At 43.0% G+C, this 14,794-nt stretch overlaps 1 protein-coding gene across 1 annotated transcript in view; it reads right to left on the bottom strand.

The window, feature by feature from the left end:
• Positions 1-14,794, bottom strand: part of LOC140479123 (glypican-1-like) — a 206,354-nt gene that overhangs the window by 99,485 nt on the left and 92,075 nt on the right. The window contains exon 2 of the mRNA XM_072573063.1: positions 11,662-11,820. Coding sequence (XP_072429164.1) covers positions 11,662-11,820 — 159 coding nt within the window. The remainder of the gene's footprint in view (positions 1-11,661; positions 11,821-14,794) is intronic.

Below are 14,794 nucleotides of genomic sequence, written 5' to 3'. Positions count from 1 at the left end.
CTTAAGTCACTGCTGGATCTCCTTCAGGGCTGTACAGTCTATGATACCAATGGATCAAGAAACGGCTTACACCATGCCCTGATGATAAATGAGCTACTGGTTTGTTTATCCTCACTAACCAGCAAGGTAGTCTGCTCTAAGTAACCTCATCTCAGTCAGGTCTCTGGGTTAGGGGTGTGATCAGCGATTCCTGTTGTGATTTACCTACTGATTTCTGTTAGGAATGAGGATGTCTTTATACAGTCTCAGGTACATCCACAACACACCACGTTCATGGAGGGCAATCGGCTGTGGGGGAGAAAGTCATAATCCAACCTGCGTATTACCACATACCCTTGGCACACATGCTAACTTGTTTACATACATGGTGAAACAATGGACATGCCATGCTAATAATAGACTCATCAGTAATGGCGTTTCAAATGCTCCTCCATGTTGGTGCCACTCAAATCACCACAATACAATCTGTCTCAATTTGCCTTACAAACACTTGTACAATTTAAGAGCAGAGGTAGACCATTCAGCCCCTCTAGCCTGCTCCTCTATTTAATGAGGTCAAGCCTGATCTATGCGTGTTTTGAATTCTACATTTCCATTGGTTCGAATTATAAATGCAGGTCTCTCGAACACTCAAACAGAACAGCTCCAGAGTTGCAGGTGATGTTTGGACTTTGCTTAACAAGACAGCTAAGTACCCCTTTCGACTCTACTTTGATCTCACCCCTCTCTTGTTTCCTCCCCCTTTTTCCAATTTTGTTGTTACAGTTGACAATGCTTGTAACTTTTCAATTGAGTGAATTAATAAATTGATGTTGTGTTCTAAAAATAAAAACACTGTTGTGTCTTTCTTCAGTGGGATATTAGTCTTTGGACAGGGAAAGGGCTCAAAAGGGCAAGGACGTTTGTAATACACCACAGATTTACAACCAAATCCTTCTAATTTGGAAAGTCTTTAGCTCACTAACATGATTGAGATATCAGTGTAAAAAATGTCACCTTTCCTGATAATCTCCTCTGATTCCTTTGGCTAGCAAAATCTATCCATCTGTCTTAAATATTCCTTCTATACTGTCAATGCTGTCCGACGTTGTCTAACACTTCTGCCTGGGGCGAGTTCTCCAATGAAAATAAATGAGGAGATGGCTCACTCCTGCTCATCTTGCTGATGCCTAGAGCCTGTAACATCAGAAGCCAAGAGAGCCCCTAAAATTCATCATTCGACAAAACAGCCACTCAGCAAAAAAAACAAACTGCATCATCAAGTACTCTCAGCTGTCTGATTACTTTTACTTACTTCGACACTTGATTCAAAATAATTTCTAGACATTCCGCACTTTGTGTCATAGCGTCATCCAGCATGGAAACAGATTCTTTGGTCCAACGAATCCACGCTAACCATATTCCCAAACTAAACTAGTCCAACTTGCTTGATTAGCCCATATCCACCCGAACCTTTCAGTTTCATAAACTTATCCAAACGTCTTTTAAATGGTGTAACTGCACCTACATCCACCACTTCCTCTGTCAGTTCATTCCAAACACAAACCACTCCTGTGTAAAAAAAAAAGTTGCCCCACATGTCCTTTTCAAAACTTTCTCCTCACACCTTAAAAATATGGCCCCCTAATTTTGAGCTCCCCCACCTCAGAAAAAAGATCTTTGCTATTCACCTTATCTGGATACCTATGGTTTTATAAATCTCCATAAGCTCACCCATCAACCTCTTTTGCTCCAGTGCAAAAGATCCCAGCTTAATTTTATAACACACCCTGGTATCTCTTTTCTGAACCCTGTCCAATTTAATTTTTCCTTGCAGCATGGTGACCAGAACAGCACACAGTACTCCAGAACAGACCTCACCAACGTCCCGTACAACCTCAACCTGATGTCTCAACTCCCACTGCACCAGTGATGCAAGGAAGGAAAGCCAAAATAATCTGCCAGAATTCCCGTACCACAATCTGATCGCGGTTGCTTGAAAGTTCATGAGGGTCAAGGTGCCCTACAAAAGCAAGGCTCAGCATCTTTAGGAGGGACGACGGAACAGTGAATGACCCAGATTTTTCCCAGAGTTGGGCCAATCCCCCCAGATCCAGGATTCCTGCACTTCCATTTCTGATCATTCTGTGGGTGCAGGAGCCTGCCTACTCCCAGTATTCACCACCCTGTCCTGCCAGCTCCATTGCAGAAATGAGCAGTCCAGCTCCCATAACCCCTATTATTTTAGTGGGCCTGTTAATGGTTTAATGCTGCTCGGGGGGGGGAGGAACCCAGACTCAAATCACGAACAAAAACAAAACCCCTGGCTCCTGTAATTCTTGCATTGAAATGCACAAGATGTGTTCTTTCCCTTTCTACAGTTATGCTACTTATACATTACATGCAGTTTTTAGTGTTGTGATTAATTGTACAATTTTGATCTGGAGAGGTAAATTGATCAGCATTACTTAAGCACTGGAGTACTTTACTCATGGAAAATCTGCTGTTACACATTCAAAACTGAAGAAAATAGGCTTTGGTAATAGCCAATTGTCACAATCTGAAGTGATCTAAATTTTCACGGCTCAAGGACATTGTTGAGATTGGAAGCTTTGAGCTAGAGGGAGCAGTTGAATAGGCTGGGAATTTTTCCCGGGGGCTGAAGGGTGCCCTTTTAGAGGTTTATAAAATCATGAGGGACATGGATAGGATGAATAGCTAAGGTCTTTTCCCCAGGGTAGCAGAGTCCAAAACTAGAGGGTATAGGCTTAAGGTGAAAGGTTAAAGATTTAAAAGGGATCTGAGGGGGATCTCTATTTTCACGCAGAGAGTGGGTGCATGTATGGAATGAGCTGCCAGAGGAAGTGGTGGAGGCTGGTACAATTACAACATTCCAGCACATCTTTGCACTGTGGGATGAAACCAGAGCGCCTGGAGGAAACCACGCAGACATGGGGAGAATGTGCAAACTCCACGTGGACAGTTACCTGAGGTGGGAATCGAACCTGGGTCCCTGGCACTGTGAGGCAGCAGTGCCAACCACTGAGCCATTGTGCTGCCTATTTCTTCAAGCAACAAATAAATGTGACTCATCCAGCACCATCCTCACCTCCAGAAAAAAAAAATCCAAAAATTAAGTATGCCATAAACTGCTCTCTCATGGCTCCAGGGCAAAGTTTCTCTCAGAGATGGGAGAGCTGAGAGGACATTCCATCAAGATGTTTAGAACAAGGATGATTTAGTCAAATACATTCAGAAAAGCAGCTTCCACTGATGTAATGGTCAAGGACCAGAGGACACTGATTGAACGAGTCTGAACAACGGGTGGGGGAGTGGGAGTGACTTGTTCTTCAAGTGGGCAGGTGCACTGTGACCATTTGATGGTAAATTCTTTTCTTTTCAAACCATCCCACCTGATCTTCCCCAACCACCCCTCAAACGATTAACTCTACAATCATTTGTAGTTCCCTGGCCCTTCAGCCAATTGGCCAAACACCTTACGTCAGCCAAGACAGTGAGCTCAAACATGGAAGATATCAGAGGGCCGAGACTAGACAAGTTGCCATTGAATGGTCACATTTTCCCCACAGATTCACGGAGGAGTGACACGATGCAGGATGCTTTGCTGACTTCTCTCCTCCCTGCGGTTGCCCCAACTGGGATCAGAAAATTCCACTGGGAATCAAACCTGGGCCATTTCCTGACCTTTAGCACTCATTACCGCACTGTGCAATACATTTACCCAACAGCACATCAGTCAGGCTTAGAAGAATCAAGTGAGTTTATAATAAGCTATGCAGCTCCATGCATTTCAAACATGCATCCAAATCGACAGAAACAATCCTCTGTCGTAGGCCTCAAGCTATTCAGGATGTTTTCTAACAATGCTGCCAGCTCCTGCACAGACTTGCTGAGATAGTTTAATATGTTAAAAAAAAATAGCGTTTGAAAGGCGCTACCATCTGATGAAAGGAAATTCAAAGCAGATCTTCAAGGAAAAATGAGAGGAGGAAGAAAGGAATTCCGCCCTCTGACAAGGAGCCCTTTCTTCTCCATCCAGCTGGTTAATTGGGGCTGACAAAACGTCAAGCGTCAATCTTCAGGGAGATGTGAGGATGTGGGGGTGAAGCCAACAGTAGCAGCGCTAGGAGAAATGGATCAAGATCAAACCTCAACTTCAGACAGGCGATGGGTGAGCAACACTAAATCACTTTTCTACCAGATCATGATTACACCACTCAATGCCAGGCAAAATTATGACACAAGCTAAAAGCCAGAAAATCACTTGCTGATTGATTTCTACCTCCCACCACAGGGAGGTGAGGGAAGCTAACTTGCTATTTGCCTTTGGCTCTACCCAATACTGCTATGGGTTTGTTAGCTTGTTATTTAGTCTGAAGACATTTGAAAAGCCCCCTACAAACTGATAAAAGGCTTCAAAGGCTTGCTCAGACATACCTCCTGTCTGTGAACCTACTTGATATAACAGTCATACAGAGAGGTGCTGTGCAAGCAACTCTCAGTCCTGTCCCTTGTCTGAGTTAGCAGTTTTCTATTGTGGAGGCCAGGAGTGTGGGGTCCTGTCAATGGATGCAGTTTCAAAGATCCTTGTGCAGGAAAACAAAGATGACAATGAAAGAACATTGGTTCACAGTTAGCCTCAGGGTCATGCCATGATATATAGCCCCAGCTGGAGTCTGTGTTGGAAAAGATAAAGAAACGTGTGTTTATAATGGTGCCATTTGGAATCTTTTTGGGTGTTTAAGGTGAGAGATTGGTGCCAAACAAGCAGGCTGCTTCTTCCTGGATGGTGTCAAACGTCTAGAGTTTTGTTGGAGCTGCACCCATCCAGGTAAGTGAGGTGTATTCCATCACACTCTGGACTTGTGCTGCGTAGATAGTGGGCAGGCTGCGGTGAGTCTTTCACCACACAATGCCCATTCACTGGCATGTTCTAGTAGCCATAGGCATTTGTAAGAGTTTGAACAATTGAGTTTCTGGCCACCCTTTCAATCCTCAAGGAATCTGATGGTGAAGCATTTGATGACAGTAATAACTCTGATTATCAAGGAAGGATTGGTTTAAATTTAGTATCACTAAAGAGGGTCATTGTCCAATGTGGCATGAATGTAGTTTGTCACTTTGCTCAGGTATTGCCTCAAATAGGCACTCAATCCTTTATTACCTGCATACCAAATTGCATCTACATCTTCTATGTCTACGTGCAGTAGATGCAAAACCTGAAGATGTCCCCTCTCAAGTTGATGCAGAAATTTTATCCTTCCGGTCATGGCAGTGTTTTAAATCGGCAGGACGGATTGGAATCACAGAAACCCCACAGTGTGGAAGCAAGTCATTTTCCCGATCGGGTCCACACCCACCCGCTGAAGAGCATCTCACCCAAACCCACCCTATCCCTGCAAACTTGCATTCTCTATGGCGAATCCACTTAGCCTGCACATCCCAATGCAGCAATTTAGCATGGCTATTCCACCTAACCTGCACACCTTTGGACTGTGGGAAGAAATCTATGCAGACAGGGGGGAGAATGTGCAAACTCTACACACAATCACCTGAAGGTGGAATTGAACCCAGGTCCCCAGCGCTGTGCCACCGTGCAAAGAAAAAACAAGTGGGAATCTAGGCTATACTAAGAGACACAAATGGCACAAAGTGAGGAAGTTATGTTAAACCTTTCAAAATCACTGGGTAGATCTCTTCAGCAACAGTGCTGTCACCACAGTTTGGTAAGAGGTCAAGGCCTGAAAATAGGTATAAAATAGTGCTCAAGATAAGGGAACAGTTATATAGAGGATCTGAAGAAGCTGGGTTTAATAGAAGCCTTTCAAGTTATAAATACTAGATAGTGAGAAACTATTAGTATCAGTGTGAGGATCACTAATCAGAGAATACAGGTGAAAATGAAGCTATGCAGATTTTATTTATAACCGAGTGTCCAGGTGGAAGATAGGTCCATAACACCTTTCAAAAGGAAATGGAAAAAATGCTCGAAACGGAAATGTTTGCAAGACTGGGCACAAGTAGGAGAATAAGGATAATGAAAACCTTTCCAAGGGGTTTGGTACAACCATGACTAATGTGATGGCATTCCTGGGCAGAGCACCATTCTGTGATTGCATGCTTCATGAACCCCAGCTTTCAGACGTTGATGTGGTGTCTGCAGTTTTGCAGATCAACCTGTTTGCAAGGCGGGGTCAGTAATGTGTCCCTGCTGGAATTGACTGAGCAGGTAAATAAGGTGACTGCGACATTGTAACATATATTTGCAGTCCCACTTGATGACAGGTAACCGAATCAGCACTGATATAACTTGCAGCTATTATAGAGCTCAACTTGCTGAAACATGACTCGTTGTCTTCAGTTGAGACTGAAGAGTAAACTCAGAACAACCCATCACACGAGCTTGAAGAATGAGCTAACATTAATGAAAAGGACAGACTTTTCTTGGACTTGGTGATGAAAAAGCATGTCTTCAATTTCCTTTCATTGCAACGATGTCCCAAACAATCAAATGCCGCTCTCGACTCCTGTCGGCATGCCATAGCAATCATCCATAGATTAACAAAAGGTCACAAAATGATTTTTCACAAAGACTACGCCCCTTTCAAAGTTTAGATGGGTGCATCAGGAAAAGGGTAGCGACAGTCAAATGAAAGATGTTAATGATAAGCCATGCATTAATATCAGTTAGCATTCACTAGATAGCAAAGGACAGTCACAGCATCATCTTTCACAGGCAAACTTAACACAAGGGTCACCTGTCTTGTCAAGTGAATATTCAAAAGGATTTAGATTATATTAGATTTCCGACAGCATGGAAACAGGCCCTTCAGCCCAACAAGTCCACACCGACCCTCCAAAGAGTAACTCACCCAGACCCATTTCGCTCTAACTAATGCAGCTAACACTATGGGGCAATTTAGCATGGCCAATTCACCTAACCTGCATATCTTTGGACTGTGGGAGGAAACCGGAGCACCCAAAGGAAACCCAGGCAGACGCGGAGAGAATGTGCAAACTCCACACAATCAGTCACCCAAGGCTGGAATCGAACCTGGGACCCTTGTGCTGTGAGGCAGCAATGCTAACCACTGAGCACTGTGCTGCCCATATTTCATGGTACTATTTAGAGAAGAGCCAAGTGCGTTCTTGTTAGGGCTAATATAATGTGAGTAGTTTTGTGTATTCATAGATTGTGAACATCTGGACCAGCATGCATTGCCCATCTTAGTGACTTACTACACTATTACAGAGGGTAGTTGAGAGTCAAGCAGATTGATATGGGTCTGAAATCACATCTAGGCCAGACCAGGTTGGGTCTGCAGATTTCCCTCCTGAAAAGCATTCATGAACAGATGGGTATTTACACCAGTTGAGAGTAGTCATCGTTAGACTGGATTTTTAATTCCAGGTTTGATTTTTCTTATTGAATTCAAATGTCACCATCAAGCATGATGACATTTGAACGCACGCTCCCAGAAATATCAGTCTGGGCTCCTGGATTACTCACCTAGTGACATTGCCACACCCTTCCCTTAATTGCTGATGCATATCATGTCTAACAATGACAGCAGCAGTCATGTGCAAAGAGTGGAAATGTGTTGGCACAGGCTTGGAGGGCCAAAGGGCTTGTTCCTGTGCTGTTTTGTTCTTTGTTGGAAGAGTCAGTGTTAGTAAATACATGCACAAAACACAATTAAAGGTCACAGTGAAAACAAATAGATCAACAGATGCTAACTTTCCTCACAATGTTCAGGCTCTGCATACTCCTGACCCAGGTTTGTCCACAGACAACAGTAGAAGATTGAGTGTGAAGGCAGCGTTTGGTATGCTTCCCTTATTGGTCAGAGTATGGAGTACAGGAGTTGGGAGGTCATGTTGCGGCTGTATACAGGGCATTGGTTAGGCCACTTTTGGAATATTGCGTGCAATTGTGGTCTCCTGCCTATCAGAAGGATGTTGTGAAACTTGAAAGGGTTCAGAAAAGCTTTTCAAGGATGTTGCCAGGGTTGGAGGATTTGAGCTATAGGGAGAGGTTGAATAGGTTAGGGCTGTTTTCCCTGGAGCATTCAAGGCTGAGAGGTGACCTTACAGATGTTTATAAAATTATGAGGGGCATGGATAAGATAAATAGACAAAGTCTAGGGGAGTCCAGAACTCAATGGCAGAGATTTAGGGCGAGAGGGGAAAGATATAAAAGAGACCTAAGGGGCAACGTTTTCAAGCAGAGGGTGGTACGTGTATGGAATGAGCTGCCAGAGGAAGTGGTGGAGGCTGGTACAATTGCAACATTTAAAAGGCATCTGGATGGGTTTGTGAATAGGAAGGGTTTGGAGGGATATGGGTCGGGGTGCTGGCAGGTGGGACTAGATTTGGGTTGGGATATCTGGTCAGCATGGACAAGTTGGACCGAAAGGTCTGTTTCCGTGCTGTACATCTCCATGACTCTATGAATGCAGATGCTGGAGATCAGAGTCAAACTGTGTGGTGCTGGAAAAGCACAGCCAGTCAGGCAGCATCCAAGGAGCAGGAGAATCGACATTTCAGGCATAAACATTCCTGATGAAGGGCTTATGCTCCCTGACCTGCTGTGCTTTTCCAGCACCACACTTCCTAACCACAGCAGAAGTGAGTCAGAATTACAGCCAAGCACCACCCAGACTAAACACCTTTTGAAGTGTGTGAGAGCGAGAGTGAGAGTGAGAGAGTGTCTGTGTGTTGGGTGGGCATGTGTGCACGTGCATGAGAGAGAGATAGCATGTGTGTGAGCGAGAGAGTGAGTAAGAGAGAGAGAGAGAGAGAGAAAGAGATACAGAGACGGTTGGCGGGGGAAGAAAGAGAAAGAGAGAGACACAAAGAAAGAGAGAGAGAGAGACACACACACAAAGAGAGAGAGAGAGAGAGAGACACACAAAGAGAGAGAGAGAGAGAGAGAGAGAGAAAGAGAGACAAAGAAAGAAGAAGAGTGAGAGAGTGGCAGGGGGGAAAAGAGTGTACAGCATCTAGCCATTTATTTCATTTACTCTCCATGAGGCACTGCTGTGTGAAAATTAGCTCCCACTTTATACTATTTAGAACAATAACTTCATTTTGAAAGTAATTCGTTACCTGTGAAGTGTTTTGTAACACCTTATGGACCTCAACAGCATCTATGGCAATACAGGAAGTTCACCCATGAACTGGACAGGGTCAAAAAGCAGCAAATTGTCAATAATTTGCGAGACTTCACCTCCCCCTCCATTCCCCAGGCTCCCTGCCTCATCTCCAAATGGATGAAGGTGTTAGCTTTCTGAGAAAGAGGAGTAAGGTTCAACATCAGCCCACATGTATTTGGCCTCCAGGTCAGTGTGTTGTACACAGGAACAGAATGCTAACAGAAGCTAGAGTGTGTAGAGTGGCTCTTTCTTCCTTAACAATATTAAACACTCAAAAGCTGTCCATAATATGAGCTCAGATTATTTAATGCGAATTTGGTCAAAGCATTAAATTCCACATCGATCTGAGCTGCCGACAAGTTGGATTGGTTTACAGACAGGAACTCATTGACCTACCAAAGATTGATGCTTTGATAGTGCTGATAGAGACCTCCCCAAATGATCACACTCACCTGTAGGATTTTGTGTGAATTAGTTCAGTTTTCAGTTGTTTGCTTTCACGTTCCACAACATTAGCCTCGAAGAGGTTCAGAAGCCAAAGTTATTGGATCACCTTGTCCATACATTGGGTTTCATCCTGACACTGAATAAAATGGAGCAAGGTGAACCCAAATTTCTGCCTTGAATGGTTTGGATTTAGTTTGTCTTCCTCACAATATGGAGCAGTGGTGGGGGAAAGAGAAGTGCTATAACGCTAATCAGAGTGCGGGAGCATGGCTCAGGGAGAAAAAACATCACTAAAAGTTCCCATTCTAAAGACTGGTGGAACATTATTGTACATCAATATCTCAAAAGAAAAGCAAGGGGGGAGGGGGGAAAACATTAAAGGTTCCAACAGTTTTAAAAATCTCAATTTCATTTCCTTTCTCCAGCGAGACATTTACAATATCTTGTATATGCTGCATCAGAAATAGCTCATATAATAGACATAGCAGTCCACCGACTCTAACCTTTTACCAACTGGAAAAGCATTCCAAGGAAATAATAGCATCGCACAGCATGGAAACAGACCCTTCGGTCCAATTAATACCACCCATTTCTCATGAACTGGGTTGAGATTGAAACTTCACTTGAGCTTCTTATTGACAACGGAGGAAAGGAGTTGACTTGATATACCTTGGCTCGTGGCTTTGGAATGGACCTTACTCCCAAGAACGAACACCAATTTCCGATGTGAAACAAAAGTCTCCAAATATTGGAACATCAAATCCTCACTGTGCCATCCTTCCACATTCACTCATGGTATTGTACCTTCGTTGTTGTGTTTGCACACTGGATGCCAACTTTGAAACAGCGTGAGCCAATAACTATGAATGATTTGTTTTCTTGCAGTGATGAAAGCACATCATTCGGCTGAGCCAATCCTGGCTACTCAAAGTCCAAGCACCACTGAGCAAACTCATTGAAATGGCAGAGTTGTGCAATCCACCCATTACTGGCTGATAACTGAAAGCTTCTGCTCTGTGCAGGTGCAAGTATGACAGGCAAACCTTAATAACCAAATGTCCAGAAGTATTTCAAAGCATTTTTTTTAAAAACATGAAAGCAGGAACATACAGCAAGTTAGTTCATGTGCACTCAAAAAGAACCAAAAAGAATCCCCAAACAGAACATTAAAAATTATACAAATCACTTGAACTGCTTGATTAGGTTCCAGTAAAAGTCATTCCCTCCAGGTATCTATTATTCTATACATAAATCACTTAAGCTGTTTGATTAGATTCCTGTATGGAAACCCCTCTCAGTAACCAGTGCTCAAGGAATAAATAATTCAAACCTCTTGTGCACAACTCATTCCAACTTATCCAATATTTTACATGTGACTTCAGCTCAGTGGTAGTCTTCTTGCTCTTAAGCCCAGATATATGGGCATTGGAGACAGTCTGAAAAAAAATGCCACAAGGCTGATACCAGGGATGAAGGGAGTGTCTTAGGTGGACGGGTAGATTAGATTGGTCCTATGTTGGAATATAGGAAAATGAGAGGTGACCTCATTAAAACATACAGGGTTCTTAAGATGACTTGAAAAGGGGAGATGCGGAAAGGTTGCTTCTTCTTGTGAGTGTGACTAGGACCAGAGAGTATAGTCCCAGAATAAGAAGCCACACACTTACAGAAATGAGGAGGAATCTTTTCTCTCAGAGGATGGTGAACCTGTGGAATTCTTTATGGTTGAAGTTGGTCATCACATATATGCAAGGTTGAAAGAAACATTTTTAATCAGTAAGGAAATCAAGGATTCTGAAGAAAAGTGAATTTGAGGATTATCAGCCATTGAATGATGGAGCAGACTAGATGGGCTGAATGGCCTCCATCTGCCCCTATATCTCATGGCCTTATGGTCTCATCCAAGTATTCTGGGTTGAATCCGAGCAGCTCCTTCCTCCCTGCATGCCGCTTCACACCCCTCTTTCCCTTCCCCCCCCCCCCCGCCAGCCCCATGACTCTGCTCCCATTTGGCTTTGCCCTAGATCATGGGACAACCTGCAGGACATATAGAACTTACTGTCAAAGCTGTTGTGTTGCGTCGTGAGCATCATCTGCACTGTATTGCTGGCATTCCTCACCATTGCCTCGAATTCACTGAGGCTCCTTTTGGCCAAGTTGTCCTCCATTTCGCTCGTGCAGCAGGTGTAACCCTGTGGACAGATCCGCAGGTGCTCTCCTGAAACACAACATACATCCAAATGTGAGAGTGAAGCTTGATAGCGTTATGGACCAGACCAAACCCCCTAAAAAATTAAGAAGATAGCCTAGACTCTAACTTTTTCTTATTTAAAAGGTAAGTGTAAGGCATTGCATTCCATTGGTTAAACTACCAGCCTTGAAGCAAAACACACTTTATTAATTCACTTAAGTTAAAATACAACATAAGAAAGAAGAAATTAAAATCACAACTCTATTGGAAAACTTAAAGAATAACAGATTATTTAACTACCAAACAGGTAACCGTTCCAAAACAGCAACATCCCATAAACACACCCTTGCTAATGGCAAATTCAGTAAAAAGTAGATTGTCTCACATGTCCAGGAGGAAAAACATAGGGAAAACTCAGAGTGCAGGAGGGAAGAGACCTACCGCATCTTCCAAACTCAGCTTCAAGACCTCCGGCAACAACCGCTATTGAAAAACTTAAACTAAAATTCCTGGTTCTGTGGGAGCTTGACCCCCACCCATTCAGGCTGCTTCTATTGTTCCAACATTTAAAAAAAAACAAAGGCCTAACAAACTGTTTACTCTGTTAGAATCAAATAGACAGCATGGCACCTGTATCTTAAAACCTCTCTTCAAAAAAATAACAGGACAAACTATACCTCTTAAAGCCACAATATTGTCATAGTGAAAAGGCTGAACCAATTAAAAGCCTAGTCAAAGTATTTTCAAATTTTCCCAAAATGTAATCTTCTAATAGCCCACTGGAAGTGAAGGAATACTTAAAAGTTTTCTGTTTCCCAGGAACCCTAAGGGAAGCCTTGTTAAAAGGTGTTCAAAATGACAAAGAGCTCTGAAAAAAAAATGATAGGGAGAAGTTGCTTCCACTGGAAGGAGCAGAGTGCAGGGTTTAAGATCATTGGCAAAAACCAGTGAGGGAGAGTCAGGAGACCTTTTTTTTGCAAAGAGACAATGAATGGTTCAAAATGTACTGCCTCAAAAGACGTCGGAAGCAGATTCAGCAAAAAAAAATTCAAAGGGAATTTGATAAGAAGGAATATATGTGAGGTATTTAAGGAATGAGGAAAGAGAGGGTGAGTGGGACAAATGAGATAGCCTTGAGCAAGTATCTGAATAATTTGTGAAATCACATGGTAAGTGCTTCATTATGTTTCACAATCAATATAAATTTAAGGACACGTTTATGAAATCATCACGACATTAGAGCTTGTCACCAGAGGTCCAATAATCTCATACTCCATTTTAGCTCAGATCACTTGAAGCATGACATCAAGTCATGATATTAGAAGCATGCTGTTCTGTTGTAAATTATTAGCTTCATACTAGCCCAAATACTTTGTTTGCCTCAGCAATGTAATGGTTGTATTTATTAGCTAGTTGCAATAAGTATCTTTTGGATTCTTCTCTGTGACATCATGTGGGGCCAGTTTCTTATATTAGGGGTGATAACATGAACATTATCGCAATACATTTAACCCTATCAGAAGCAAATTCACACCAGTAACAGTAGCAAAGTAACTTTGGAACACGGTCTGCACCATTGGTGCTTTCTTCACATGTCTAGTAGATGAATTGATGTGTGTGTGACTGCCGTAGCTCATCAACAACTGCATTAATACTGCATATTATGACAATCGCAAGAAGTTGAGTTAGATGCACTTTGGTCTCTTGTCAGTTAGTTACTCCTATGTTTATACTTGCCATGCACTTGCTTAGTAGGAGAAAGTGAGGAATGTTGTTGCTGGAGATTAGAGTCGAGAGTGTGGTGCTGGAAAAGCACAGCAGGGCAGGCAGTATCTAAGGAGCAGGAGAATCGAGGTTTCAGGCAAGAGCCCTTCATCAGCAATGGGTAGGGCCTATTACACGATGCAATCCGACTGATTCAGTATCAAGAATTGAAAACAAACAGCTCACACATGGCTCCAATCCAACTGGTTTGGGAACCAGATTATTTAGTTTTTGATTGGTGTGGAAATTTCCAAAATGCATATTTCAGCGCTCCATCTGAGGCTCCTTAATTACAAAAGACTATTGCTCTTCACCCAATCAGCTTCTCCCCTCTCCTCAAGCAACCCCAGCTAAGCCACCAAAGCACCAGTTGCCTATGGTAATTTCTCCAGTGGCTGTTTTGTTAGCTCTTCCAACAGGCATATTTAACACTAATGAGGAGCTATCTTTAACCACCTCTTCAAGCTAGGTGCTAAAATAATCATGGCACTTGGACTAACTCCCCATAGAAGATACAGTAGCATAGACAAACCTAATTTGTATGCTTCATGCAAACACTAGTTTCTGTTACTGAGCCATGGGCTACTTAACAATGTTCGGAATATTGAATTTTCATCAGCAACAAATGGGCTACCCTAGTACACTGGGAAAAAGATACTTGACCTAAAAGCAAAATACTGAAGTTGCTGGGAAATTAAACAAACAGCAGGTCTGGCAGCATCTGCACAGATGGTTCGAGTCTGGCAAAACTTCAAGTTCTGAAAGCGATACCAGAATGGAAACATTCTCTCTTCGCAGATAATGCCAGTCTTGCTGAGTTTCCCCAGCATTGCCTGGGTAAAGACACTTTGCTGAAGATCACAGGTTCAAACCTGGACCTTGTCCATCTCATCCAGTGCAATGGGAGTTGTGAATGTGGACTGGCAAGGGAGAAAAGTCAGCTGCTCCCCCACTCCCGATTGTCAGACAGTGACTCAAGCTGAAAGCACAAGTGAGAGGGGAACCCAAGCTCCACTGTTGACAGTTCACCACCCTCTCCATGACCGGTTTTAAATACACTTTCTATTTACTCACATTGCCTGTAGGTATACCAGACTGATTCCTGGGGTGGCAGGACTGATGTTTGAAGAGAGACTGGATGAGTTATGCTAAGTTCACTACAGTTTAGATGATTCTGGGGTGGGGTTCTCATAAAAGATATATAAAATTCTAACATTAGACAGGGTAACCACAGGAA

Source organism: Chiloscyllium punctatum, chromosome 6, assembly GCF_047496795.1.
Source record: "Chiloscyllium punctatum isolate Juve2018m chromosome 6, sChiPun1.3, whole genome shotgun sequence".
Lineage (NCBI taxonomy): Eukaryota > Metazoa > Chordata > Chondrichthyes > Orectolobiformes > Hemiscylliidae > Chiloscyllium > Chiloscyllium punctatum.
Note: the sequence above shows the minus strand (reverse complement) of the source record. Positions and strands in the feature narration are given on the sequence as shown.